The following is a 27010-nucleotide window of genomic DNA, read 5'->3' as shown; positions in this document are numbered from 1 at the left end:
TCTGATAAATTCTAACAGGTATTTTTCACAGCAGCCATACTGACATTAAAGAGTATGGTAATCACAAATGTTACCAATGATACTAATTAAAGTCCAGCATGCACAACAGCAGCAGCCTGACTGACTTGAATGGGATGGGACTTCAAATTAATATAACTGCTAACACCCGTATTTACTATTTTATGCCGAAGTGGCTGCTGTGACAAAGTCTATTTTGAAAACATTGACAGAATGTAAGTAAAAAAGACTCAAGACAGGCTCAGGACAGAGAAGTATATTTTAGCTAAGTTTGAGTAACAATACAGCCTTCACATAAGGCTCAGAAGCATATAGTATATGTATGCATAAATATGCATTCAAAACCACAAACCAAATAAATAAATAAATAAATACTTACAAATAAATAACGAGCATTTTGTGGAATATACAGTACATCATTTGAAATGTTTTTAGTATTGTCAAGAAGCAGTACCTTATGAATTAATGGAACAGGGGAATGGATATTCTGTGTTCAACATGCCCACAGTTGTCCAGATGTTTTGGCACACGCTGCCCTGTCTTATGGTTTCTGAGCTTTTTGTTTTAGTTATTTTTTAAGACCCATTTCCAGGACAGTGAAGCTGCTTTGAAACAGACATAAAAAGGTAAAAGTAGCCAGTTTGTTCATAGGTTCATGGAACCAGAGGCTCAAATAAACGGCTCAATGAATCAAAGCAAATCATACACTTGAAAACAATTTATAGACTCGATAATGGTTAAAAAGTAATCACCAAAATAAGTTGCCATGGACAAATGTGCTGCATGTCAATCACAAGGGAATGCTTCCCCACAAGATTATTTTTCACTTTTGTTTCCCTTCAAACTGCAACATTAGAAGTCCTCTAACAAAGCTAGAAATACTCATGGATCCCTTAGTGAAACATTCCAGCCAATCAAGTTAATATTGAGATTCACATCAGCACCAAACTTAACAAAAAAAAAAAAAAAAAACACATGTAAAGTCATTTTTAAAAGTGACTGCTACTGTGCATCACTTCCTTGAATGCAAAAAACACTTTGTGATACCAGTAAAATGGAATGAGGTCATATCTACACTGAAACGAGACGCGCTGCCGAAACGTTTGGGGGTAGTCTGCATACACTAAGCTGTAAAACTGTGAAATGTTTCAAAAATGAGGTGCAGAAATGAGACAAAACCTAAAAAAAGAAAGAAAAATCAACATTGACCTAATACTGACATGGAAATAAGGACAATTTTACATCAGCTATGTACACCCGTCACATGTTTCTGTCTGAGGGAGCCTCTTCCTTCTCCTCTGAGGATAAAAATAAATTAAAATGTAAAGAAACCGTAAAGAATGGGGGGAAAAAAGGGATAAGGCAGCAGAATACAGTCGTATGAGATTATCTCCCTTCTAAAGGTGAGTCAGTCTGCAGGTTGGTTACATTTTGTTAGAGTGACAGTGACTACATAGAGGATACAGATAATAAACACTAACAAGTCAAAATACTGCTTAGCCGGGATTTTTTTTCTTTTTTTGAAGGTCTTCTTCATTACTAAATTGAATCAGGCCTTCCATCTACAGCAAATGTACTAACATACAATATAATACATTCCTATTTTCCTGCTCTTCCTATACCGTGAGGCAGAGAGGACTGAATTTGATCTACATGAGAGAAATAGCCACCTATGCTCGCTATACATCCAGGCAGATTCCTCTCAGGTCAGTGCATGTTCCTATCTGTCACAGTGCCCGATGACATCTTTAAATACTGAGTGCACTAACACTCGTGTTTCCTACAAACCGAGAAGCTGAAGTGCTGGAAGCCCAGCGACCAAACACTTTAAAATTTGACTGCTGGACTCAAACACTTCAGCACTATCTGAGGCCATCGTCTGTAGCTTTCATCATATTGCTACTTTTTTCAAGTCTCACTTTTTCCCTCATTAGCTTTCTTTCCTTTTCATACTCATTGGTACATTCGCCTTCATTTCCCTCCCCCACCCTCCCCCACCACTCTTCTCAGTGAGTGGTCAGCTCGGGCTCTGTAGAGCGCGCACTGTAGCCGTTGGAAGGCTGGGGCAGTGTGTTGCCATCCGTCTGCCGCTCCTTGGATGCGCCTGAGCTTGCGCGTGGTCTCTGAGAGCGGGAGGTGCCCATGAATAGTCGCAGGGCGCCCCTGCAGATTAGGGAGAACCAGTAGAGCTGGGGGGCCATGAGCAGAGCAGCGCCGAGGTTACAGTGCCAGGGCACTGACAGGGGGACCATGTGGAAGGGAATGGACGCGTACCTGGAGTCAAACAGAGCGATACATGAAGGATTTTTAAATGCATTTTAGAGCTGCATCTAACTATGATATTCATTATCGATTCGATTCGAATCTGTTGTAGAACTTCAACAGTTCAACAATTGAATGAATTGATTATTAAATTAATCACCAACTACTTTGATAATCGATTAATAAGTCTGAGCAAATTTTTTTTTAAGAAAAAGAAGAAAAAAATCTCAGATTCCAGATTATAAAATGTAAACATTTTCTGGTTTCTTTCCTCTATGACAGCAAACTACATTTCTTTGGGTTGAGGGCATTTGAGGATGACATCTCTGGCTTTGGGAAACACTGCCATTTTTCACCAGTTTGACATTTTATAGATCAAACAATTAATCGATAAATCATGAAAAATGGTGGAAAATCTTTGCAATGTATATTGCTGATTTATTAAGAAAAATGAACACAAAAAAGGGGAAATGGTAAAAAAAATACTGATCACTGCACAGCTGAAAGTTAATATTTTTTTCAACCTGCCCAAGAAAATTAATATAGGGATGCAATGTCTACAAAATGCCAGAAAATAGTTTAAAAAAAAGTCCATCCCAGTTTCTCAAAGCCCAAGATGATACCTTTAAATTTACTGTTCTGTAAGTCAAAAACTCAAAAATATTAAGTTTATCATAATTAAAGAGGAAAAACAAGAAATTGTCACATTTGAGGGGCTAAAAACAGCAAGGTGACATCTTCAAATGTCTTGTGTTGTCCCCAACCCAAAGATGTTAAGTGCATTGTGATAGAGGACTAAAGAAATCAGTCAATATTCAAATTTGAAAAACTGTAATCTGATGATTTGGTCATTTTTTCCTCCAAAAATGACTCAAGATGATTATCAAAACCGTGGGCAACTAATAGGTTAATCAACTAATTGTTGCATCTCTAAAAACATATTCTGAGTCTTGGCTCCATAATCCATGAGATAAGAGATGCGAGTTAGCGATCCAAGCCCAGCGAGACAGCAGAACATGAGAAAAAACAGATGGAAAGACAGACATACCTTCCATAGACGTAGTAGAGGTAAGGGAAGAGGAGGACTCGACAGATGAAAAAAGTGATCAGCATAAGAGCCCCATTCACTTTGTGCAGGAGAGTGTGTTGCTGTTTGTACTGAGAGTGGAAAAAAACAGAGGGAGAGAGAGAGAGACAGAGAGAGAGGGAGGGAGAAAGAAAAGCAAGCAGCACAGTTTGGTGAAAGCTGACGGTGTTAATCTTTTTTTTTGCCATTGTTATTTTGTTAATACTAACATTGTTACACTCAACAAAAATATTTTTTAAATTCTGGTTTTTGCTCCCATTTTTCATGGGCTCAAGACTTCTTCTTGCACACAATATGTTTATTTCTCTCAATGTTTGTTCACAAATTTGTTCAAATCTGAGCACTTCTCCTTTATCAAGATAATCCATCCACCTGACTGAACAGCATGATTGTTACACAGGTGTACGTTGGACTGGTCACTCTGAACAGCCACTCTAAAATATCCAGTTTTATCCTGAAAAAAGACATTTATTGGGCTACAGATACCAAATATTAAAAAAAGAGAACCAGGAGAAATAGGGGTTGTTGAGTGTTCTTTCAATCTGCCTCCTTCAAAGTGGAAGACAACCCCACCAAGTGGCTGGAGGTGGTATATCCTCACACAAAAGTACTTCATTGGCTCTCCAGGTCATGTATGTCTGACATCTGTCACTATGGCCTTATGGTAAAATAATTACATTGCCAACATTAACATGCATTCTTATTTGTGTGACCAGGCTGTCCTACTGTTTAATTAGCATCTTCATATGCCACACCTGTCAGGTGGATGGATTATCTTGGCAAAGGAGAAGTGGTCACTAACATGGATTTTGATCAAACTTTGAGAGAAATACACAATCTGTGTGCACAGAAGAAGTCTTACATCTTTTAATTAAACTCAAATAAAACAGGAGCAAAAACAAAAATGTTGCATTTACATTTTTGTTGAATGTATACCGGTTACGAATATCTGCACAGACTAATCAAGTGGTGATGGGAGAGCACATGTTGCCATGCAGCTGGTTGGACCCTGGCTGGTTTCTACAGGAGGCAGGGAAGCAGTCCTTTTTTTTTTACATTCTCATTTGTTTACTTAATTTTTATCTTTAACAGTCCTGCTGCGGTGAGATAACACACAGGAAAAGCTTGCAGGCATTTCTCTAGGAGAGATTTTCCTCTTGTCCATTCACTAGTCTCATATCCTAGAATTACATGGCAATAAATACTCCATTGTTTCTCTTTGTTCTATTATTCTACAGGTATAAGAGGATGGTTCTACCAGGCCACAGCTTTTAGCCACACTGTTGTTTATCACATGCACTGTTGTCATGGACAGGAGGGGCGGGGTGTCGAGTGAGGGTAGAGGGACAAGCTGATATTGTATCTGCTCAATATCCCGTCTAAATACTAGCAGCTATATTCAGAGGCTGACAGCTGTGGGAGCCCCAGATGGGGGACAAGCAGAAGGCAGTGGAGGGGAAACCTTCACCCGGTCACTGAAACATTGTACACACACCCACACAGACCTAAAACAAATACAGGGACGGGGGCGCAGCTCCTACAGTGTGTATTCAAGCAAACGGTGTTACCAACTGATGTTTCTGACAGTGCTGTTCGTTAAGACAGTCAACAGGAGCTGATGGGCATGAACAAGCTGCATGCCAGGAATGACCGGAAATATATTTTCCATTGAAAAAGGGAAAAGAGAAGTGGAGAAGTGCAGAGGAACTTTAGTGCGACACATGCACATGCAACAAATGCAATCTTTGAGGCTCAACCAGGACACTTACCTGAATGAGTATTTTTCCTAAGCAGACAGATGGAGTGCTGAGCTCAGCCATGAACATTATACCCTGGAAATAATCTCCCTTTCCTTGTCGCCAAAACTAGAGAGAGAAAAAGAAGCAGGTTATTTGTCAAGAATGCAATTACAGCTTTGTGAACCTTTTGGTACATTTGCAATAAATGGTGCTCTGTAAATAAATATCTGGCTGGAGCCAATAAGTAAAATATTTTGAAGGCTTAATTCTAGAGATGCCCAATAATATAAGCATGTCACCAATATCAGCCAAGGACTGATGACTTTAAAACGGACGGTAAAGTTGCTATCTTAAGAACAGTCATTCTGATTATTCTGATGAATTAGTGAAGAACAAAGAGAAACAGGCATCAGCAAAAAAAGAAAAATGTATCAGTAGTAGTTACCTTATATTTGCACAATGTGTACATTTTGAAAAGCATTGTATTTTATGTTTGCATCTCCAAGTGAGCCATCACAATAAGGCTAAGCACAACAATAATATGTTAATTCCACTACAACAGAGACATGATGTTCTCTGCAATTAGGTGGAATAAAATGTACATATATTATGTTGGAAATTGGCCAAAATAAGGTGGAAAATATCTGCAACAATCCAAAATTGTGCATCCCTACATAATTCATAGTTTTCCAGTCAGACAAACCTGTGGATGGCTTTTTAAGTCATCTACAGGCAGTCTAAATGCTTATTGAACAGATGCATTTGCATAACTTGGGTTGTTTTAAACAGCAAATTAGCAATTTCTCTCAAAGAAGATAAGTATATTGTTAAACCTCTCCAAAGATGGAAGACTAGTCTGATGAGTTTATGTATAAATGACATTATATCACACTTCTTCTAAACCATGTGTTAATATGTACACACTGCAACAGTGCACTGCCACAGCGAATAAATACAATGGATATTATCATCAATCTATACATTATAGCAATACTGTGTATTCTATGTCTATACTGCTCTGTACTATTGCATCATTATTAGTATATTATTATCATAATGTGTATAGCCTATTTGCACTGTATGCAATACAGTATATAACTTTAGTAAGCATTGCTGCACTGTATATTATGTGTGTTCTCCTCTTCTCGTGTCATATTTACACATATTTAGTTTATTCCCTATATTGTGTTTCTTGGTAATTACTACTATAAGTGCATTTGTCGCAGCCCATCAAGACAAATAAAGTTGTCTGAATTTAATTTAACAATTTAGAACTGCATCAATTAGTCAATTTAAAGTACGTTCCAATTATTTTTCCATCAACTGACAAATCCTCTTTCAGTCTATCTTTCAGTTATTTTTAAGCAAAAATGCCAAAGTTCCCCAAATGTAATTTTCTTTTTTTGCTATTCCTTGAATTAAAGTAGAATAAACTGAATAGTTCTCTGCTGCTAACTGCAGACCTAATAATGCAATTATTTTGGAAAAAGTCATTCTGAATATGATGTGGTCTTCAAGTTCATTTCCCAGCTTCATTTGCCTGAGTTGGCAAGGTTAATTACACCACTCTACATACCTTCATACTGCACACTGAGACATGGAGGTATCCATTTAGTTTGTATCAATTTGGATAAAAATAGAAAAACTGGCACAATTTCCCTATAACCACATTGTTCCTTTAAAGATGATTAAAACAACCTAAGAGTGGGTAGTTGCATATAGATAATTCAGTGCTATACTTTCCCCTTGCCTCAGCCCAGCAGAAAGAGCAATGTGTGACAGTTACCACAGAGACGGGGAAGCAGACGGTGACCATGACAACATGGTGCAGCACCATGAGGAACTCGCGACGCAAGTAGCTGGTCAGTGCTGAGCTCATGTGCTGGGGAGCTGCCGAGGCCTCCTCGTGCCCTTTGACCCGGATCTTGTACCAGTAGCACATGAACATTGCGTAGATGTCGTACACGAAGTAGGGGACAGCGAACATGATGTAAGCGCAAGTCAGCCAATGCCTGTGTGGAGAGGAAAAGAAGCCGGCTTTTAAAAACATAAAGAATAGATATCATAAGAGCCTGAGCAGAGAATTCACTCAAAGCTCACTCAGCTTTCTAATCAGTAAGAACACTTCTCTAATAGCATGTTTGCCTGTTACAGCAGTAACTTAAAGCAAGAACATTTGACATAAAAACCAGTGCAGCTACTACTCTTAAAAAAGAACAGCTTTCCCCCTCTGCAATCCAGAAAAATCTCAATGGAATCCGTCTCACCGGAATTTTGAACCATCTAAAAAAGTGATAAAATGCTTGGGGCAATTTAAGGACCAAAGACTTCAAGTAAAGCTGAACTAAAAACTGCTTTTACACTCTTATACAGTGCTTGAAATTTGCAGCTACATGTCAAGTTTTGGCTTATATTTGTAGCTGTATATCATGACAAGTCCAAATCACAAAGTGCCTCTGCACGGTGCATTTTAAAGCCTTGGAAATCACATATACTGAAAGCTGGCTTGTTTCATAAATCAACAGACGGGACCAGCAAGCCGATTGGGATGGAAAATTAATCTGAGGTACATTTCATGACTTACTGGTCCTCGATGATGTCCTCGCAGGAAGAAGCAATGATGTAGCCAGCTGAGGAAGCCATGACTGCCTGAACTGATGACACCAACCTGGGAGCGAAGAACAGATTCAAGATTCAAGATGTTTATTGCCACACCAGTTGTACAATCGTATGAAAAACTTGGATGCTATGTTACATAAGAACAGCAAATTAAGTAGTATAAGACAGAATAAAAATAATGATAAAATATACAATAATAAAATAAATGTGCATTTATAAAATAAAATATGCAAAAAAAATGCTTTTAAAGAAGACATAAATACAAGAACAAGTAAATGTGAAAGGATATAAAAACATCATCTACAGTTAGAATATTGCAGAGGTTGGACTGCAATTGTGTGTGTCGGGTGGTAATGTCTGTGTGTGTTAAACTTTGCATACAGTTATTGGTTAGAATATTTATTTTACTTACTAGAATGACTAATAAGCAAATGCTTTTCTCATTAGCCAATGTGGTGAAAGTGCTGAGACTGCATTTAACACATGGTAAGAAAGTGGTGCACTTATGCAGAAACACCACAGCTGAAAGCACTTGGTAAAAATGACGTAACTACAGCTGCAACAACCTGCTATACTTGAGAGTCATGAAAAGGAAAAAAAATGCACAAGTTTAACTCTCAAACAAACTTAAAGGAATTTTGGAGTTCACAGTATTCAGATGACAGCATATAAAAGGTGCTCACACGTAAGACCATACAGAAACAGAAAAGCACATTTTTACAAGGTCTCACCTGGCAGATACAATAACTGCATCTCCTTCGCTCCACCTCAGTGCTGGGATTGACTTCAGGCATTGTTTGGAAAGCAGGAAAAGGCCTGGAAAGAACACAGACCCAGCAGCTAGGATGATCAGCATGGTCCCTGGCTATCTGTCTGAGAGGTGAAAGGTTTAGTGGGCAATCTGGTCCTTGAGATCCGTCACTCTTTCCCCTCTCTGAAAAACAGAAAGAAACAACTGGTGAACAAACAGTTCATATTGATGTCTATAGCGGACACTCCCATGGGCATACATTTGGCTGCAGTTACTGAGATAACAAACAAAGCACGCTATCAAAGTCCAACATATGTGGCAATATAGCATTCTAGCGTCATTAAAAGTCTTGGTACCTGCACTAAAGGTGTCAAAAGTATTGATAGAAAATACTTGCAAACTAATCAATTAATCGTTGCAGCTACAGTCATCATACCATGTACATTCGGATATCTATGGTATTATTTTAAGAAAAATTAAAACAGAGTTTATATCCAGTTTCACATCTGTCATACTCCAAAATCCCAAGATGATGCCCTCAAATGTCTTGTTCTGCCCACAACCAACAATTATTCAGAATACTGTCAAAGGGGAGTACAGACACCAGACAATATCCACATTTGAGAGGCTGAAATCAGAGAATTTGTACATTTTTTTCTTTAAAAAAAATAATAATATTTTTGGGGGGATTATAAAGATAGTTGATACTTAATTTATTCATGTACAAGAAATTGACTAATCACTGCAACTCTAACCAGCACTGTGCAAGTTATCAATATTAATAATAACAACGATGTCTTATTTTGTCTACCTGGAGAGAGATATGGAGTACAGTTTATTTAGACACGTTTAAAAATTCTGTTGTAGTGACACCTCTAATATGTATAACAAAGATGAAACAGGGTAGACAAAGCTGCTTTCAAAGACAGTTCAGGCACAATGTAGAAAACAGCCTTATATTAATGATGAAAGAGGGCAGTACATGGGATCAAAAGCAGAGACTTTATGAAAGCAGAGCAGTGTCAGGGGCAGAATATCAGATAGAAGGCCCTTTTGTGCAGCATGCTGCCCTATCCCTCTGATGACATTGTATGTGTTATTATTCACAGTCCCATTTATTCCTAGGGCGACCATGTGGTACTTGCATGCGGTTTAGCAGTTTGCTTACACTAGACTAGCTGACTCATTAAAAAGTTGGAAGTCCATTAGCAAAATACGCATTGCGCTATTTTAAAAACCTGAACGTCGAAAATATCGACATCGGCATGGGCTGCTGGTGCTCATAGTTCTTGACAACAACGCTAGCTAATGTTACCTGTCTGAAACGAGTTACTGGCCACGCTTTGGCAGGTGGCAAACCAAATAAGCGACTGCAGGTTGACACATAACGTTAACTATCTACTAAACTGTTAGCCTAACTGTAACGGTACCTTGGGCAACTTAGTCTAAATTGTGCAATATTAAACCCGGGAGCACACATGTGTAATTTACTTGGTAGTGACCTAACGCTAACTTAGCCAACATACATAACGCTTTGCATAATACACACCTACTAGTTAAGCTAAAATATAGCGCCAGATACCTGCAGGTAACCCAAACTAACGAGTTTTGTTATTTGGTTGTCAGCTTGTTGGCAAGAAAAACTGGGCCAGTCATAATTTAAGTATGCAGGTTTGATAAACACAGACGATGCTGCTAACAGTAAATGTCATCCTTCGCTTGGTAAGCATGACCAACTGTCTGCGCTGTGGTCATGTCTACAAGGGAACCCTTCATTTGCGTAACACTCGCGAGATTTTAAAACATTGTTACTTCATTGAGCATTTCGCACAAAATAATTAGATTTTCTGAGGCGTTAAATTCAAGTAGAGTAAAGGTCAACAGACACTTGTTTGGCGTTCGGGAAATATGGTGTTATGAGTTAAAATAATCATTCTCGCGAGATCTTTCACGGGTTTGGGGTTCCCACTAAACTTGACTCTGTACTGTTGAATCGCCTGCTAACAATGACGCTAAGAACGTTAGCATCTCCAAAACGTAGCGTTAGCTATTAGTCACCGCTGGCTTAGTTAGCAACCATTTCGTTTTAACAAAATTCAAATAGCAGCAGTTAGCAAGATGATGACACCCAATAAATGGCAACCAGTATTTGAATGTGTCACTAACGGTGTTTGTCACTCATTTATTCTAACGTTATGTTGACATTAAACTATTTTGTTAGCTTGTTATTTGTTTGTAGCAGTTAGCAGTAGCAACTAAGCTAGCTAACCAACACCGTGAGCGTAACCACAGCTAACTGGCTAACAGATAGGAGTTTGCACATGTTTAGAATAAATGAAAAATCTCAAGCAGCATTTACACAGAGACTCTGCAGTGTCCAGTCAGCGGCCAGTCGAACCCCGTGTCCTGCAGAAAGCGTTTAACGTTAGAGATGTCCCAGGGGTCTCCGCCTCGATGATCCGCATGTTTATGTGGCCACTTCGATGTCTGAAGGGTAGCAGCAGCGAGCTAACGCTAGCTTGCAGCAAGTTAGATCGACATCTATGTGCGGGTAGCTCACCAAGAGCATTGGTGATGGTGACTAGCCTGCGATCTAGCCAGTCTGAGCAAACAGCTGATTAAAACGAAGAAAACCGACGGAAAAAACAATGACACAGTCTAATCCAGGTGTCACGGTAACGTTAGCTGGTCCAGCCGCTATGTCATCTCGTCTGTCTCGCAGCAGCAGAGCTGTGATGCCGCTGCCTCAGCCTCGCAGATGCAACGTTGACTCAACGCTGTGGACTGCTGCGCCAGCTAGTTCCTACAGGTCCAGGCAGCAGCTCATGACATGACGAGAAAATTTGCACCAGTCACTGCACTGCATTTTAAAACTGGGGTTTGTTGTTTTTTTATGCAGGGAAACGTTGAATGGATTCCTCATAAGAAAGCCATCTATTCCAGCCGCATTCATAGTTTGAGGTACATAATCTGTCCACTCCAAAAATACAGTAATTTACATGAGAATGTAAAATGGCTCAGCATTTAGTTATTTAATTCAAAGGACCATTGTAAACCTGTTAAAATAATTTAGGACAGTTGCCTATCCATAAATATCATTTGCGATTGTAAAGACTTAGATAAGTGTTTATCTTTAACAGGTTATTTAATTGACCTTTGAATGGACCAGCATTTTCAGATAATCAGTTATCACTCCTTAGTCGCACATTCTCAGAGATCATCGGTATATTTGTAGTAAAGCTGTAACAATCAGTAAATTCATTGATTAGTTGATGTTAAAAATATTTGTTTTCCTACTATTTTGACAATCAGTCATTTTTCAAGCAAAAATGTTAAACATTTGCCAGCTCCATCTTCTTTAATGTGAGAATCTGCTGCCTTTCTTTGTTATTTATGACAATAAATGAAGAGTTTTTGGTTTCTGAACTGTTGGTTGGACAAAAGAATTGTAAAAATAACCAGCAGATTATTCGATAATGAAAATAAGTGTCAGTTGAAGCCATAGGTTGTAGGCTCTGGGTCCTGACATTTTGTGCCTTCAAACTGTGACATGTTTGGAGGCTTGCAGATAACATACAGATCAATGCAACACTGTTCAGGCTTTGCAGTGATAACTCAGCTCTGTCCTTAGATTTTAGGGCAGGTTATCTTTAAAAGAGGGCAATCAGCAGTTTGTTTGTTTATTTGTGATAAATTTTCATTGTTTTGTAACTTAAAATGGACCATAGGTCAGTAGAACCTATCTCCTTTTGGCTGGATTTACTCAATAGTCACACCAATTCAGTATAATTTGCAACACATACAGTGTCTGCATCTAATAGTTTACTCAAATTTTGTGCAGGGGAGTAATAAGAACTTAGTCAATACATGCAGACAGAGGCACATACTGTATAATGCAACACACACACATATGGCATATGCAAAGTTGAAAGAAATATGAATAAAAACGAAGACAAAGCAAAAAAACAAAAATCAATTGAGCACAAAAACTTTTGTTTTGTATAGTGGGATACATTACATCTGATATGATTGCAAGATCGAAGAGAGATATCATGTGGTATTATTTTAAAATAACTTAAATAAACAAAACAAAGGTTAGAAAACTTTGCAGCTTCAACCTCGTCCACTGTTGGTCTATTTATGAATGGCCAGTGATGTTGATGTGTTCCTTTTAATGAAGTCATTTAAACTTCAGTGAAGTCAAACCAGAACTCAGATGAACCAATAAAGTGCACTGTTACAGTTTTAGTCAGCAGACGTACAGCTCTGAAGTTGGAATAAGAGCAGTCTTGTATTGAGTGTAAAATTGAATGAAACACTTAAGCTCTCACCCTCCAAATGACCTTTTTAATTTCATTCCTTCCAACAAAAGACTAAGCAGCATTAAGATGAGAACATCCAGGTTTCAAATTAGCACATATCCTGAAGCTGCCTGCCTCCTTAACACCTCAGACATACTGTAGGCCACTCAGCAGGTTAAATAATTTGTGCAACAGGGCAGATGTTTTTAAGGCACTTGAAGCACTGATCTAGTGGTTTCTTTTATGGTGCTAAATTCCCGACAGGTGCAGGTGTTTTACTTATAGCATTCCTGTGTGTTGGATTTTATTCTACCCATTTTTAATGCTCTATGCATTTCTGATTATTGTATGGCTTGTATGTTATATGTTTTATGCATTATATATTGTGTTTGTGCTTTATTGAGTTTTACTGTTTTGTCTATTTTTGTTTTAAGTGAGTTCACCAAAGAAAATTCCTGTCTGCCTTGTTGATGTGGCAATGAAGTATTGAATCTTGAATAAATAAAGACCAAGAGAACTTCTACTACAACTGAAAAGAGGATTTTGTCTCTAAGAACAAGAAAGACAGCAGATGTTAAAGGGATATCACCCAGCTATATTTTCTGTTTAACTTTTTTACTTTATTTATGTTAGTGTTGTCATATTTTTTCCCATATTAATTTTCAACATTTTGCAGAGGATCTGTCTGAACTTATGTTCAGTTTGTTGTGATCAGCTTTACTATACAGTGATAACACAGTAAGAGCAAGAAAACAAGTTTGTGAAGTTAAGAAACAATAAGAGAGTTGTGTAACTTCCCAAACACATTGTATGTACAGTATCTCTGCTGCATTCCTTTGAATGCTCTATGGTGGTGTCTGTCAATGGACGATTGTGTGGTTTTTAAACCCAGGATTAAAGTTGTTACCCTAGACAGATGTCATACAGAAAGCGATCTTCGCACACACAATCTAATCCTGCACACTGTCAAAACTAAGTTTATTGGATAGCTGTTTTTTGTTCAAGCTTTATCAGACATCTCTTGGCTCAAACTAGTGTTGACAGTGTGCAGGAGCTGATCTTTGTATCTACAACCTTGTGGCTATCACTGATTCTCATAAGACTGCTGGGAAACCTGTAAGTAACTGTTGTATCTGTGCTAGAATTACATTGATGTTCTTCCATTAACAGTGTTAATATGTTTACAGATGGATTTGTTTCTTGTCTATTGTGTACCGGGTCAAGCAGCAACTTGTACAGGTATGCATCTGAATACCTGTGTGATGAAAAGACCTCCATATTTCTGTGAGGATAGGTACTGTTTCCTCAATTCACCGATTAGTTGTTTGGTCCATTAAGTGTCAGAAAATGGTGAAAAGTGTTGGTCATTGTTTCCCAAAGCCCAAGCTGACATCCTCAGTTGTCTTGGTATTCAGTTTACTGTACTGTAGAGGAGTAAAGAAACCTGATAATATTAAGAAACTGAAATCAGAGAATTTAGAAATGTCAAAAAAACAACAACTTGCAAATTAGTCAATTAATCGTTGCAGCTCTAGTTATCATACCATGTAGATTTGCATATCTATGGTATTATTTTAAGAAAGATAAAAATAGACTTTATATCAAGTTTCATGTCTGCCAGGACATAATACTTTGTGAAATTATATTAAAATGGTTTGTTCTACCAAAAAAAGTTAGTGTTGTCATTCCTTTAAGTGGCATTCTTACTGCCAGTAATAATTGTGAAATATATACTGTGAGCCTGTTTTTCCGAGACAGGTATCGTACCATGAAAATCTCATACCATGGCAACCTTAGTGGTAACAAGTATTCATGATATTGTTTCATGCGTTTAATCATACTTGAATATTGGGGTGAATCAGTTTTAAAGTAAACCATAATAAAATTCCTGACCATTAGTATTACTGTTTCAAATTTTGATTATCATTAAAATGTGTTTCATCATCATGCTTAGAAAAACTCACAGTAAACACTGACATCACAAATGACACGCCATTTCAAATCAGTGAGAGGTTTTCAATTTAAAACTCTGTGAAATGATTTCAGTGTGTGTATCAGTACTGTTTAAAAACATGTTCAGCACATTTGAACTGAACTGTGATCATTTTGGTCATTATAACCATGATATGAGATTTTAACAGCATTTCAGCTCTATGTTGTGGTTTGTTGCAAAGACTGTGGTGTAAAACTGATTATCTGCCAAAGCAGGTGAACAGATCAGCACACAAAACAAAGCCTGTTTACTCTTTTTACTTTAAATTGTCCAAATTACAAAATAATAACATGATTTCTACTTCATCTACAAAATAACATAATATTTATGACTGTAGTAAGCATCATTGATTTTTTTTGCTCTAACAACCTTTTAGACATGCATACTGTTGAGAAATATAAAAATATAAATATAAATACATCCCATTAATATTCTTAATGAATCCATGACTAAGATTTGAAATATTTCATCATAAAAGAATTAAAATGCAGTTGAGTACGATAAGGCATTAAGATGTATCACAAGAGCTGTACAGAATCCTAGAGTAGAGGTATTATTTTTTTCTTAGTGTAATGGAGAAAAAACTAAAATTAACTTTTTTAATAAATCACTACTTTTCTCAACAGGAAGAACACATTTCCAAAGGAAGAAAAAGAAAAGGAAGAAAGAAACAACTCTACAAATTTCAAGGTAACATATTAACACAAAACTGAAAAAGCACTCCAGTACAAAACCAGGATTTGTTTACAGCATACCACGTGGTGTTGTACTTATTTTGCCTGACTTATGACTTTATAAGCCCTTTCGACACCACATCACTCACAATATAACTCAAAGCAACCGAAAATATCCAACGGACAAGTGAGCATTCTTCACATGATTAATGTAGAATGATAATGACTTGCGTTCAGAACATTGTGTGCTATACAGAGTTAAATGACTAAATCTAATGCATAAGTTTCACTCATTGGACTGGTACATAGAGAAAACAAAGGGCTATGGCAATGACAGTTACAATCAAATGAATGGCCGACAATGTTAAAATTTTCTGAATAAAATCAACACTTTTTATAAATATTATTGTTTACAGCCAACTAACTTGGTGGAACTGCTAAGAGTTTCTTTTGTCATGACAGCTCCCTAACAAGAAGCATGATTGAGAGCGAGCTTATTTTCATGCAAAAGGTAGTTTTTCAGGTGCAAGAATCGCCATGTCAGAAGCTCAAGTGTTGATTAGCAGTCATATTTCTTATCTTTTTTTTTTCTTTTCTTTAATGGCCCTGACCCAGAGAGGAAGACTCAGAGCGTGAAAATCCAAGAAATCTCAAACCCATTTTGATCCTCGCTGAATCAAACAATAACAATTTTTAAGGTGCTTGACACTCCTGAACGCATCTATTCTTGTCTCTGTACCATTACAAAACAAATGAACAAGTACATCCCACAGTTTCATACTGACCACAACACGTATGGCCCTCTGTCCTAACTACAAACAGCCCTCTAGATACTTTAAGGGATAGTTCTGATGTTTTGATGTGGTGTTATATGAGGTACTTACTCATAATCAGGGTATTTTTCGACAGTAGATGCCAGTCAAAATGGCCCCAGTTTGGAGAAGCAGCAGGACTTTTTTTTATACTATATTTGGAATATATTCAGAACTTTTCAGACAGCTAAGCAACCAGGCTGCACTGGCAAAAACATAATAAATAAAATAACAATTAATTTTACCTTGCAGAACACAGGAGTGGCTGGTCTACTGCTGCCTCGATCAGTTAGCCAGTTTGTGTTATTGTGTGACTTTGGTGTTTTAAAGGGTTAGTTCTGATTCACCAAAGTCACACTATAACACAAACAAACTAACCACTTGAGGCAGCAGTAGACCAACAACTCCTGTTTTCTGCAAAGTAAAATTACTGTTTTTGCTAAAGGAGTCTGGTGGCTTTGGAAAGAGAGGTATTTGGTTTATATAATGGTGGCCCTCTGTCAGAAAGGGCTGTCTGATGGAAAAGTAAAGCGTATACAAACTGTTCATGATTTTTTTAGGTGGGTATATTACATTTTGCTGCCAGCCCTGTCCACAGCGCTATATTGCTGGTACTGTTTTACAGATGCTTGCAGAAAGATGAGCATATAGCAGTAAATACACACCTTCAAGTGGGTGAAAACTCACACATGGCGTCAAACAGCTATGTGAATGATAAGGAGCAAAACCGTTGCCTCGGTCAAAAAGGGGTTGAAAATTAGTGTGCCCACCCTGGTGTCGTGTTTACATCACTGCCAATCAGAGCTGGAGCCAATAAATATCTGTGACTACAACAGAGTCATTTGACTGGGGAGTGAATGTAGACCGTACCCTTTGCCACTGAAGAAAAAGGACAGATGCTAATGGGTGTTCAGTGTAAAAGCGGTTTTAACTTCCTAAACCAGAACCCTTCCTGCTTCTCCAAACTGGGGGCTTGCCAACCGCCATCTACTGGAAGTAATACACTGACTGTGGATAAGTACTCATTAACCTCACCACAAAAATACAAACTATCCCTTTATTAAACTGGCATTACAGCTTTGCAAAAATCAAATGCTGATTTTAGTTTCGTGAACAAACAAGCTAACATGTTAGAGGAGCCCTGACTTAAATGCACACCCAAGCACACAACTTCCCTTCTAATGTCGTTACATTTTCTGAGAGCTATCCTCTCTCTACAACTTCTTAACGCAAAGCCATTTGGATTCTTAGTAAGTGAGCTGCTGCAAAATGGAGGTAAGATCAGAGCTGGTGTGAGATATACAGTACTTGGTGCACTTGCAGAGAGCAGCCAATGCCAGGGTTGAGGGGAGGGAGGGACAGAGGGAGAGGGCAGAGAGGGGACAGTAATACAGTAGATGCTCACGATACCACAGTTTCATTGGAGTCTTAAATGCACAAGAGCATTCAGAAATATTCGGACAACACATCCATGTTTGTCGTTAGTGTCGATGAACCTGCTGCAGCCACGAAGGTCCCTCTTTTTTATCACTTTATATTAATACAGCTCTTCCTATTTCTCCTTTTCGCTGATGCTCCAGCTCTGCAGCTTGGAGGTGAAACTGCCCTTGACTGGTGTTAATCTGCGCCATCCTTAATCCTAACCTTACCTATAAGTGGGTACATTACAAAACGGAAACTGGAGCAGCATCTACGTGTCACTTTAACCTCTTCTAACCTTGCCCTCTGTTAGGGTACTGAGGTTATTATTGCTGAGCTCTCTCCTGCTAACTGTGGGGCTGTGGTGCTGCAATGCTAGAGCAGTCTGTGACGAGCAGGTCCACCACCGTGTTGCCGGTGACGTACACAGTAGGCGCCGTCACCATGTTGCTAAGGGAGACAGAGCTGCTGGCAGCCACGTTGGAGCTGATGGGGCTCGGGGCACCCTGGTTGTTGGTGTGGGTACCCATATGGCCCTGGAGCTGGGTGGGTGTCTTGCAATGGACGCCGCACAAGTGGCAGACTAGTACACCGCCAGAGGCTGTGCCGCCAAAGCCACCCGGACTGTCCTTCCACTCCTGGCCGTGGTGCTTCTGGGCATGGACACGTAGGTATGTCAGTGTGGTGAAGCCTGTTAGAGGAGAGGAAAAAGTGAAAATTACACTTAATTATTTCAGAGGTATGTTATAATAAAATGTCCTTCAGCACTAAGCTAAAGAGAGACTGAAGCAAAGCAGCAAAGTCAGCAGTATAAAGCAACAACTAATTCATCTTGCCTAGGCAAAGTATCTGGCCACAAGTAAAAGGCCATCCAAATGTCAAGAAAGTTTTAGATTAAGCCACAAAAACTGAACTCTAAAGGAAAGAGAAAAACTCTCAACATGTGACTGCAGCAAAGTTGCATCTTGTATCATTAAACAGATAATAAACCATGATTTTTACATAAAGCTACAAGCTGAAATTACAGGTTGAACATGATGTACGTGGCTGGATTAGTTTAAAAATATACTTGATTTATATGCCACTTTTTAACTTGATATGGCAAACTTATTAGCAGATAGTTACCTATTAACATATTCCAGTATATTGCCATTTTTATATATTATATCATCTGTGCATATATTTTAGTATAGTGTGTTCTTGCATATTCTCTGTATTATCTATCTACAGATATTCTATAGATATTTATCTTGTAATATTTCTAGTATTTCTAGAGTATGCCAAGAATTTTTCTGAAACTCCATATTGAGCTATTTAATTAATTTCATTATTTGTTGGGTTTATTTTTCTTTTTATTTACTTTTCTCTTCTAGTGTGCATATTTACTGTACATTTACTGTCTCCATGCTATGACTGATAACTTGCTGCTGTAACATAAAAATTTCCCAGTTTGGACTCAATAAAGAACATCCATCCATCTATCATACTCATTTGGAGAAAATAAGTCCAACATTAACTCTCCTTTTAGCCCCTGAGGGAAATATCTGATTCTTTAGCTGCTAAATGCTGCACTATGTTCACCAGCAAGTTGCTAACTGTGTCTGCCTGTTGTTTGGTGCTGGGCAGGTAGTGTGCAGTAGGTTTATTGGAGCTCTTTTATTGAGTGCAGCTGCCTACTGCAGCTGGAAATAAGTGAAACAGTAAATTTGCAAGTGGGTTTATCACTATTAGAGGCCCTATTTACAATACATGTGGTTATGTTTAAGTCCAGATGAAACAGCATTTCAAGAGTATCTAACTTCTGTATTGTGACACATTTCTGAATGAAATAAGAGTGGTAGGCAGGACATAACACTCTGTGCCTCTAAAAGAATACAACAATTTTTGGTGGGTATTTTTTGGCATATATTGTTACACAGGGGCACAATATATTTAGGGATGTGTTCTAAAATGGTAAAGAAAAAACATTTTTCATTACAATTCAATTTAAACAACTGTTAATATAAAAATATAGATATAGCCGTTTTAAAGTGAACTAGTAAATCAAAGCATCTGTACGTACTCCGGTTACAGAGATGGCAGGCGTGGTGCTGTGACTGGTTGTGCACCCTCATGTGATCTGTGATGTAAGCAGCTGACAGGAGCTTGCCACAGATGTGACAAGGGACCTTCTCCTCGTGGCGAATCATATGCGCACGCAAACGATCCTTTGTGGCAAAGCTTGACTCACAGGTCTGAAAAAAGATGGAATCCATGAGTGAATACTGAGAAACATGTACAAGTAAAATCCTATGCACGTGTGTTAACTTTTAACATCTGTGAAGGTAATAATGTGACAGATCTATATGATTTTGAGTTTCACACCTTGTCATCTTGTAGTTATTAAATCTAGTAACATCAATCAGTGTTCAATACCCAACTTAAGATAACCTATGTTCTACACCTTTGTGGAAAATAATCTAATTTATGTATGTGGTACAGTGAGTACAGTATGTGGATGAAGTGTGTTTGTCATGCTCATGTAAATATCAGGCTTTGAGCAGCTGCATGTAAACAGAACAATTACAGTGCAGTGAGCTACCTGCTGCATAATCTCTGTTTCTAAAAGGCATGTACTTTATCTAGATCAGTTTCCATGGTAATATCCTCAATGTTCATTTACTCATGTCAACAGATATCAGTATGAGGCAGCTGAAGACACAGATGAAAGTGCAGTGATGTATAAGACCTCGGCCCGGACTCATCTGGAACACGTTGCATGTAAACATCGTCATTGTCGTCAGGGATGGACTGAAAAAAGATCCTGTGTACAGCTGCTAGATGAGGATATTACACAGGGTAAACATGACGTACCGGACATTTGAAGGGTCGCTCTGAGGAGTGCACCTGTCTGACATGACTATTTAGATGGTCGGGCCTTGGGAAATAAAGAGAGACCACATATTAGGATGTTTCCTATAAAGTGAGACTATGTAATAGTGGAAAAAGTAAAGTTGAATTCATAAGCAATAAACCCCTGCTCAGTTCAATACACTTGGTGGCTAATGTTTGCTCTTACTAACATTTTTTTCTATATATACACTATATATCTGTGTAGTCCTACCCTTTACATAAGACTTCACTTTACAGACTTCTGAAAAGTTTTCTATTCACTATATGACAGTATCACGTGTATGAGTATTTTGTGTCACATTGTTCCAGCATGTGATATATGTCATATAGTTATACCAATAATTCCATGTATTTTACTTGTGCACCATTAGCTTTAGCACATTAGTTTGCAAAATCCTGTTATGCAATGGCTTGTGCAACATTTTAAAACAAGTTTCCCTGTAATTATGTTTGACAAATTTGGTATCTTTGAAAACTTTAGGATGTGGAATACAAGTCTGAACTCAGCTGGCTTAACATTTATAGAGCTGCAACCATTAACTTAGTAATCAACTTTTAAATTTAGTAGCAGTTATTTTGATAATTGATTAGTTTGTTTACTCAGTTTGAGTAATTATTTTGAAGATAATTTTTTTTAAAAAATCCTCTGATTTCAGATTTTTTTCATTTCTTTTCACTTGTTTCTTTAAACTGAATATCTTTGGAGTGTGGACAAAACAATATATTTGAGCACGTCATCCTGGGCTTTGGGAATCACTGATCAACATTTTTTTTTTTTTTACTATTTTCTGACATTTATTAGACCGAACAACTAATCAGTTACTTGAGAAAATAATCATCCAATTAATCAGTGACGAAAATAATTGTTAATTGCAGCCATACACATTTGCTTGTACTGTTGGACGCAGTGTTCGGGCTGATGTTGTAGAAGAATAAATGGGATGCTAAGAGCCTTTTCGATTTGAAGAATGGAGTGTATATTATTTCTTTATCATTTACAAACTATTTAAGAGATAGTTCCACATTTTGGAAACGCGCTTTCTTGCCAAAAGTTAGATGGAAAGATTGATACCAATCTCATATCTGATGTAATTATGATGCTACAGCCAGCAGCTGGTTAGCTTAGCTTAGTTACTGGCCACAGCCAAGACACAGTCGGACACAAAATGGCAAATTATAATGTTTACATCTTGTTTTTTGTATGGCTTGAGCTAGCTGTTTGCCCCTGCTTCCAGTCTTTATGCTAAGCTAAGCTAAGAGGTATCTTACCCCTGAATTAACTCAGTCCTGACAGTGACGTATATTGATTCTAAACTGTTCCACGATATCACCTGGAGAAAGCCTTGCCACAGTGGGGGCAGACGTAGGGTTTTTCCACACCACCCTGGTGAGAGCGCACATGGTGGCTCATGCGGTCCTTTCTCTTGAAGCGCTGCTGGCAGATGGGACAGGAGAACGGCTTCTCATCTGAGTGGGACAGGCGGTGGCGGTTGAGGTGGTACACGTCACGGAAAGCCTTCCCACACGTCTCACAGGCGTGGTTCTTCCTTACTGGGTTGGGGTTGGGATTTGAGGGCCGCTGAGATGAAACAGACAAGCAGATAAACAAACTAAGAGGTTAAATAGAAGAGGGAAATAATACATTCACTGTCAACTATTCTTACATTTTTCTATCTTTTATTGAAACCATGCAGATATTTTTGCCTAATTTGTACCAAAGCTGCATCTCATCACTTATGCAGAACATTTCTGACAGTTGAGTTGCTGTTAAGTTCACTTCTTCCCCTTGGGGGAAGTCTATCTGCTTTTACACTGTTTGTGTTACAGAGAACATGCAGGGGAGCGTGGGGTGGCTTCTAGCATGTTGTTCCTCAAACTGGGGACCAGTGCCAAACTCTAGAATTGAATTTACTGGTCCTTCCACCGACTATTTTACACAGGCATTATGTCAAATTTCACACCCAGGAGAGCTTCAGTCCTATATGAAGCAAGTGACACAGTAAAACAGGGGGCTGGCTTAAAGGGATGGTTACGGGTTATTTGCAGTGGGGTTGGATGAGCTATTTATCAATATTCAGTGTGTTACCTACAGTAGATGCCGGTTGGCAGACCCTCAGTTTGAAGAAACAGAGAGAAGCACAGGCACAGAAGCTATGCACTAAACTGCTGTGGACAGGGTCAGCAGTGAAAGGTATTTTAGCCACTTAAAAAAGGTCAGTTTAAGTCTATGCTATATTTAGAATATTTTTGCCGCTTTACTTTGTCAGCAGACAGCCTTTTCTGACAGGAAATAAATGAATAAGCTAAATAATTCTCTCTCCAAACCAACCAAACTCCATAGGCGAAATCAGTATTTTTAACTTGCAGATGACGCTGATGCTGGCCTACTGCTGCCTCATTCTGTTAGTTTGCGTTATTGTGTGACTTCTACATTTTAAAAGGTTAGTTCAGATTAATCAAAGGCACACAATAACGCAAACAAACCAACCAATCAAGGCAACTCTTATGTTCTGCACAGTAAAATTACTGGGTTTTGCCTATGGAGTTTGGTTAGTGTAAAGAGAGTGATATTTAACTTATACTTATCAGTGCTTTCCCACCAGAAAAGGCTGTCTGATGCCAAGGCAAAGCAGTGAAAACATTCAAAATATAGTGTACACTTAAACTGATATGAATTTTTTCATGTGGAACTTTTTTAAGTGGCTAAATATTTTTTGTTGCTGACCCACGTTGTGCATGTTGACCACCGTCCGCTGTAGGTCATACACTGACTATCACTAAGTACCTCATACAACCCTACATCAAATAATCCAGACTATCCCTTTAACCATCCCTGTGTCCAGGCAGCTGAAGAAACAACATGCTTGAAGGTTTGGGGTTGACGACAGCCATCTCCACAAGGCCCTGACCCACCTGTACTGTCGCCCCTGTGGCCATGACGACAGCAGCAGGAGGCGGAGCATGGGGGTTAACACTAGCCATTACGTTTGGCATGGCAACCCCTTCACCATCCTGACTACCCAAGGGAGGCTGCTGGGCCCCCGCCAGCACGCCGGGAGGGGCGAGAGGGGGAGGTGCGGAGAGGTGTAGCAGGGAGAGGGGAACAGTAGGCCTCTCCGCCCTCCCTCCGGCCCCCACCGCCATCGCCGACGGGGCCGCCACCACCACCTGGCCGGGCGCTCCCTCCTTTGCCCCCTCCGCCTGCTCTCTGGCCCTGTCCTTCATGCGTACCCCAGTGTGGACCGACTGGTGCCGCCGCAGGTTGTAGTTGTTCTTGAACTGCTTGTTGCAGATGGCACAGATGTGGGGAACGCGGGCTGGCCGAGACACTGGCTTCACTGGACCACAGGGAGGCAGGGAGAAGATAGAAAGACAGACAGTTGTTTCAATTCAGTTCAAAGAAGGTGATTTTGTATTTTTAAATAAAAGATTTAAAATAGCAGTTAATCATGTAAGTCATTTAACTTAAATGAAAAACATTCACTGGATTCAGCTTCTAAAAAAGTTGCTGCTTTTCTGTATTTTCCATCAGCATTAACTGAATATCTCTGAGTTTTAGACTGTTGTAAGTAAAATAAAAGTGGTAATAAAGGTACCACCTTCATTAAACAAATAAAAGTTGAGGAACACTGAGATGCTGCTGAGGATGTTTTTGGCTTGTCAACTGCTCCTACATTTGGGCTGAATGATTTTGAAAAAAATATCTAATTGCAAATATCTGGCTGATACTGCAATTGTGATATGATTTGTGATATTAGACGGTAAGATGGTATTTACATCGATGTTCTCATTTTCATTGAAAAACATACTGAAATGTGATTTTTGCAGGGATCTGTACCAAACAAAGATGTTTTCTTTTGTAGGCAAGGACATCTCTGCAGCATGAAAATATTTAATTTAAGATGGTATTCGACACACATTTTTGCTTTTAACAAATATTGCCCCAGCAACCAGATTTTTGGACTTGAATTAATCTTCTAGATTGTTTTGTGAAAGTGAAATATTTCAGTGCTATTTACATTTCCAAAGAAAGTATTCAGTAGTGATCAAACTGCTCATTTAAGCATTCAGCTGCATATAAGACAACATCTTTATGGCCATGATTTGCCTCCATGCATCATGTCTTTTCACCTGCAAATCGCCAAAATAAATGTCACAGGGTTTTTATCATTTTACTGACTGTAATTCTGGCTGTGAATTAACCAAATTAGAGTTTAGTGTTATATTTCTGAACTCTCAGCAGCTCCACAGGTGTGTGTAGAGTGGTGCGGTGTTCCTCACCAGGCAGGGGGGGTTCCTCACTGAGGGCAGCAGTGTCCACAGTTGAGGGAGGCTGTGCTATGTGCTCTGTGGGTGGGGTTTGGGGAGAACTCGTATGCACTGGCATGAGCTCTGATTGGAGGCTCCCCTCCACTTGGTTTTGGGTGGGAGTATTCTGGAGAAGCAAGTGGAAGGAAGGCCATCACCAAATGTAAACACAAGTCACAGCATTATCTTGAGATGGTAGGTTGTAATGCAAGATTGTGAGGGCTATAGGGCACACATACATACACTGCAGTGGTGAGAATCAGTGAAATGAGAGCAGAAAGAGACGCCATGCTCAACAGCAAGCCTACCTGGAAGAGAAAATTGCTCCAAGCAGCATCCATTTTGCGCCACAGCGATGGAGATTATAAAGTCAGCTCCTGATTGAGGTCGAGGAGAGCAGCCTTTGCATGGTTCAGAGACAGGCAAGAGCAGCCGCCTATCTGTCCTGCAGCACAAACGACGGGCTTCTGGATTTTCTCGAAAAACGTGAATAAAATCGACTGCAAAAATATGTTTTTCTCATTGAGGTAGCCTAATGCTGTCCATTAAAATGCACGCAGCTGCTGCAGCACACACACACATAGGCAGGCAGGCAGTAGTAATGGAGCAGGCCAGGTCCAATAATGGCCTGTTTCTATTTCACTTTGGTTTCTAACTTTAATTCACTTAACATTAATCTCACTTAAACGCATTATCACACAAGAAAACTCTTTAAAAGACAAAATCGCATATTACTGTTACATTTTAGCATTAAACATAAATCATTAAACGTGAAATAAATGTATCTTTACGCAAGAGAACAATATGGGCTATTACAGACGTATCTGGCAGCACAGCAGGTCATGCTTTGTTTTTAATTTATGAATCTATTTTTCCGATTTCCCCCATTAGGCCAATCGGGTGTTTGTCGAAGCCTCGATGTTGAGTCAAGCCGTGACCCCGGCGAGCGGCGCTCTCGCCGGGCCGCAGCCTCTCGCTCCACCTCGGCCGTTCAGCTGCGAGGATGTCATCTTTCTTTTTTTATCGCCCGCTCTCCCTCCTCCCTCCCTGTCTCTTTCTTCCTTTTCTTTTTTAATTCCTCTTTCTTCTCCCCCTCCTCTCCTTTTCTCGCACCGCTATGTCCCACTTGCTCTTAAAGGGATAGGGATTCCTCTCTGGACACCCCCCTCTCATTTCCGTCTCCCTCGGCAGCAGGAGCCCGTCCTCTCCCCTTCCTTCCTGGCTGTTTGGTCGGCCAACACTAAATGCACCACAGTGTTGTTTTTTTCCCTTCCTCCTCAGGCCAGCTGGAGCAGATCTGCTCCTGCTCCACCGCAGAAAACAGCCTCAGCGACTTTCCATTAACGGAGAGATGACAGACGCATCTTAAAGGGGAGTGCGCGCAGATCCTCCCAGTCGGCCTATAATAATGATGTCAGAGTCAAATATAGTACACAGCTCAGGATAAACACACAATAGACGAGAAATAGATGGGAATAAGTGTCAGCATTGTTGAGATACAGACAAACTATCTGGTTAGGACAAAAATATACATATTGGCGCTATAATATGTAACATCACCTCAAAGTAATGAGAATCTATAATTATAAGAGCTGAAGCAATTACTGGATTAATCGCTTAGTGGATAAACATGAAGTATCAATTTTAAGTTAAAATACCCACAATTTACTGGTCTAGCTTCTCAAGTATGAATTTTAGTGGATTTTCTATGATTGTAAAGTGAATATTTGAGGGGTTTTGTCTGACAGTCAGACAAAATAAGACATTTTATTATCATTTCGTGTATCAATAAACCCTGTTTCCTCCTTTTAATTGCTGGGTCCATAAAATATTAGAAAGTAGTAAACATCTATTTTGTCTGAGAAACAGTCAATTCAGTAACATTCAGTTTAATGTAATATAAGACACAGAAAACCAGCAAATATTCACATTTATGAAACTTTTTTCTTAAAACAAAAACAAAAACACTTAAAATACCCCAAATTTATTGACCCAGCTTCTCAAATATTAATATAAATTGTTTTTCAGTGATTTTCAACTTAATATCTTGGGTTTTTGACTGTTAGTTGAAAAAAATAAGACATTTTAATATGTGAACCTGGGCTGACATTTTTTGGGCCAAATGATCTTAACAA

The 27010-nt window shown here is 38.9% G+C and overlaps 2 protein-coding genes across 3 annotated transcripts; both read right to left on the bottom strand.

The window, feature by feature from the left end:
• Positions 1 to 259: 259 nt before the first annotated feature.
• On the bottom strand, positions 260 to 11294 carry tlcd3bb (TLC domain containing 3Bb). The gene is made up of 7 exons (XM_084740302.1): positions 10836 to 11294; positions 8457 to 8659; positions 7691 to 7774; positions 6893 to 7118; positions 5137 to 5232; positions 3329 to 3438; positions 260 to 2292 (listed from the first exon to the last, which is right to left on the bottom strand). Exons 2-7 carry the CDS (start codon positions 8579 to 8581, stop codon positions 2025 to 2027), a joined length of 909 nt encoding a protein of 302 aa, XP_084596428.1. The 5' UTR covers positions 8582 to 8659; positions 10836 to 11294; the 3' UTR covers positions 260 to 2024.
• A 5983-nt stretch (positions 11295 to 17277) lies between these two features.
• On the bottom strand, positions 17278 to 26282 carry mazb (MYC-associated zinc finger protein b (purine-binding transcription factor)). Of its 2 annotated transcripts, none has more exons than XM_084740288.1 (7): positions 25184 to 26282; positions 24849 to 25002; positions 23481 to 23905; positions 21899 to 22146; positions 20529 to 20592; positions 19738 to 19909; positions 17278 to 18366 (listed from the first exon to the last, which is right to left on the bottom strand). In XM_084740288.1, exons 1-7 carry the CDS (start codon positions 25214 to 25216, stop codon positions 18023 to 18025), a joined length of 1440 nt encoding a protein of 479 aa, XP_084596414.1. In that variant the 5' UTR covers positions 25217 to 26282; the 3' UTR covers positions 17278 to 18022. The 2 variants fall into 2 exon arrangements, with proteins under 2 accessions (XP_084596414.1, XP_084596415.1); XM_084740289.1 differs by having other exon boundaries at positions 23799 to 23905; positions 25184 to 26278.
• Positions 26283 to 27010: the final 728 nt, after the last annotated feature.

This window comes from Lutjanus erythropterus, chromosome 17, assembly GCF_056507025.1.
Source record: "Lutjanus erythropterus isolate fLutEry1 chromosome 17, fLutEry1.hap2, whole genome shotgun sequence".
Taxonomy (NCBI): Eukaryota; Metazoa; Chordata; class Actinopteri; order Lutjaniformes; family Lutjanidae; genus Lutjanus; species Lutjanus erythropterus.
Note: the sequence above shows the minus strand (reverse complement) of the source record. Positions and strands in the feature narration are given on the sequence as shown.

Bases quoted from the DNA above. Each gene is read 5' to 3' on its own strand.
- tlcd3bb (XM_084740302.1), bottom strand. From the start codon at position 8,581: ATGCTGATCATCCTAGCTGCTGGGTCTGTGTTCTTTCCAGGCCTTTTC. The intron at 5,233-6,892 runs GTAACTGTCACA...TTCTCTCTCTAG, and splicing joins TCTGCTTCCCCGTCTCTGTG to TTTTGGCGACAAGGAAAGGG. The intron at 2,293-3,328 runs GTATGTCTGTCT...GTTTGACTCCAG, and splicing joins CTCTACTACGTCTATGGAAG to GTACGCGTCCATTCCCTTCC.
- mazb (XM_084740288.1), bottom strand. From the start codon at position 25,216: ATGGATGCTGCTTGGAGCAATTTTCTCTTCCAG. The intron at 22,147-23,480 runs GTGGGTCAGGGC...GTTTCATCTCAG, and splicing joins CCACAGGGGCGACAGTACAG to CGGCCCTCAAATCCCAACCC. The intron at 18,367-19,737 runs GTACGTACAGAT...CTCCTCTAACAG, and splicing joins CTGCCATCTCTGTAACCGGA to GCTTCACCACACTGACATAC.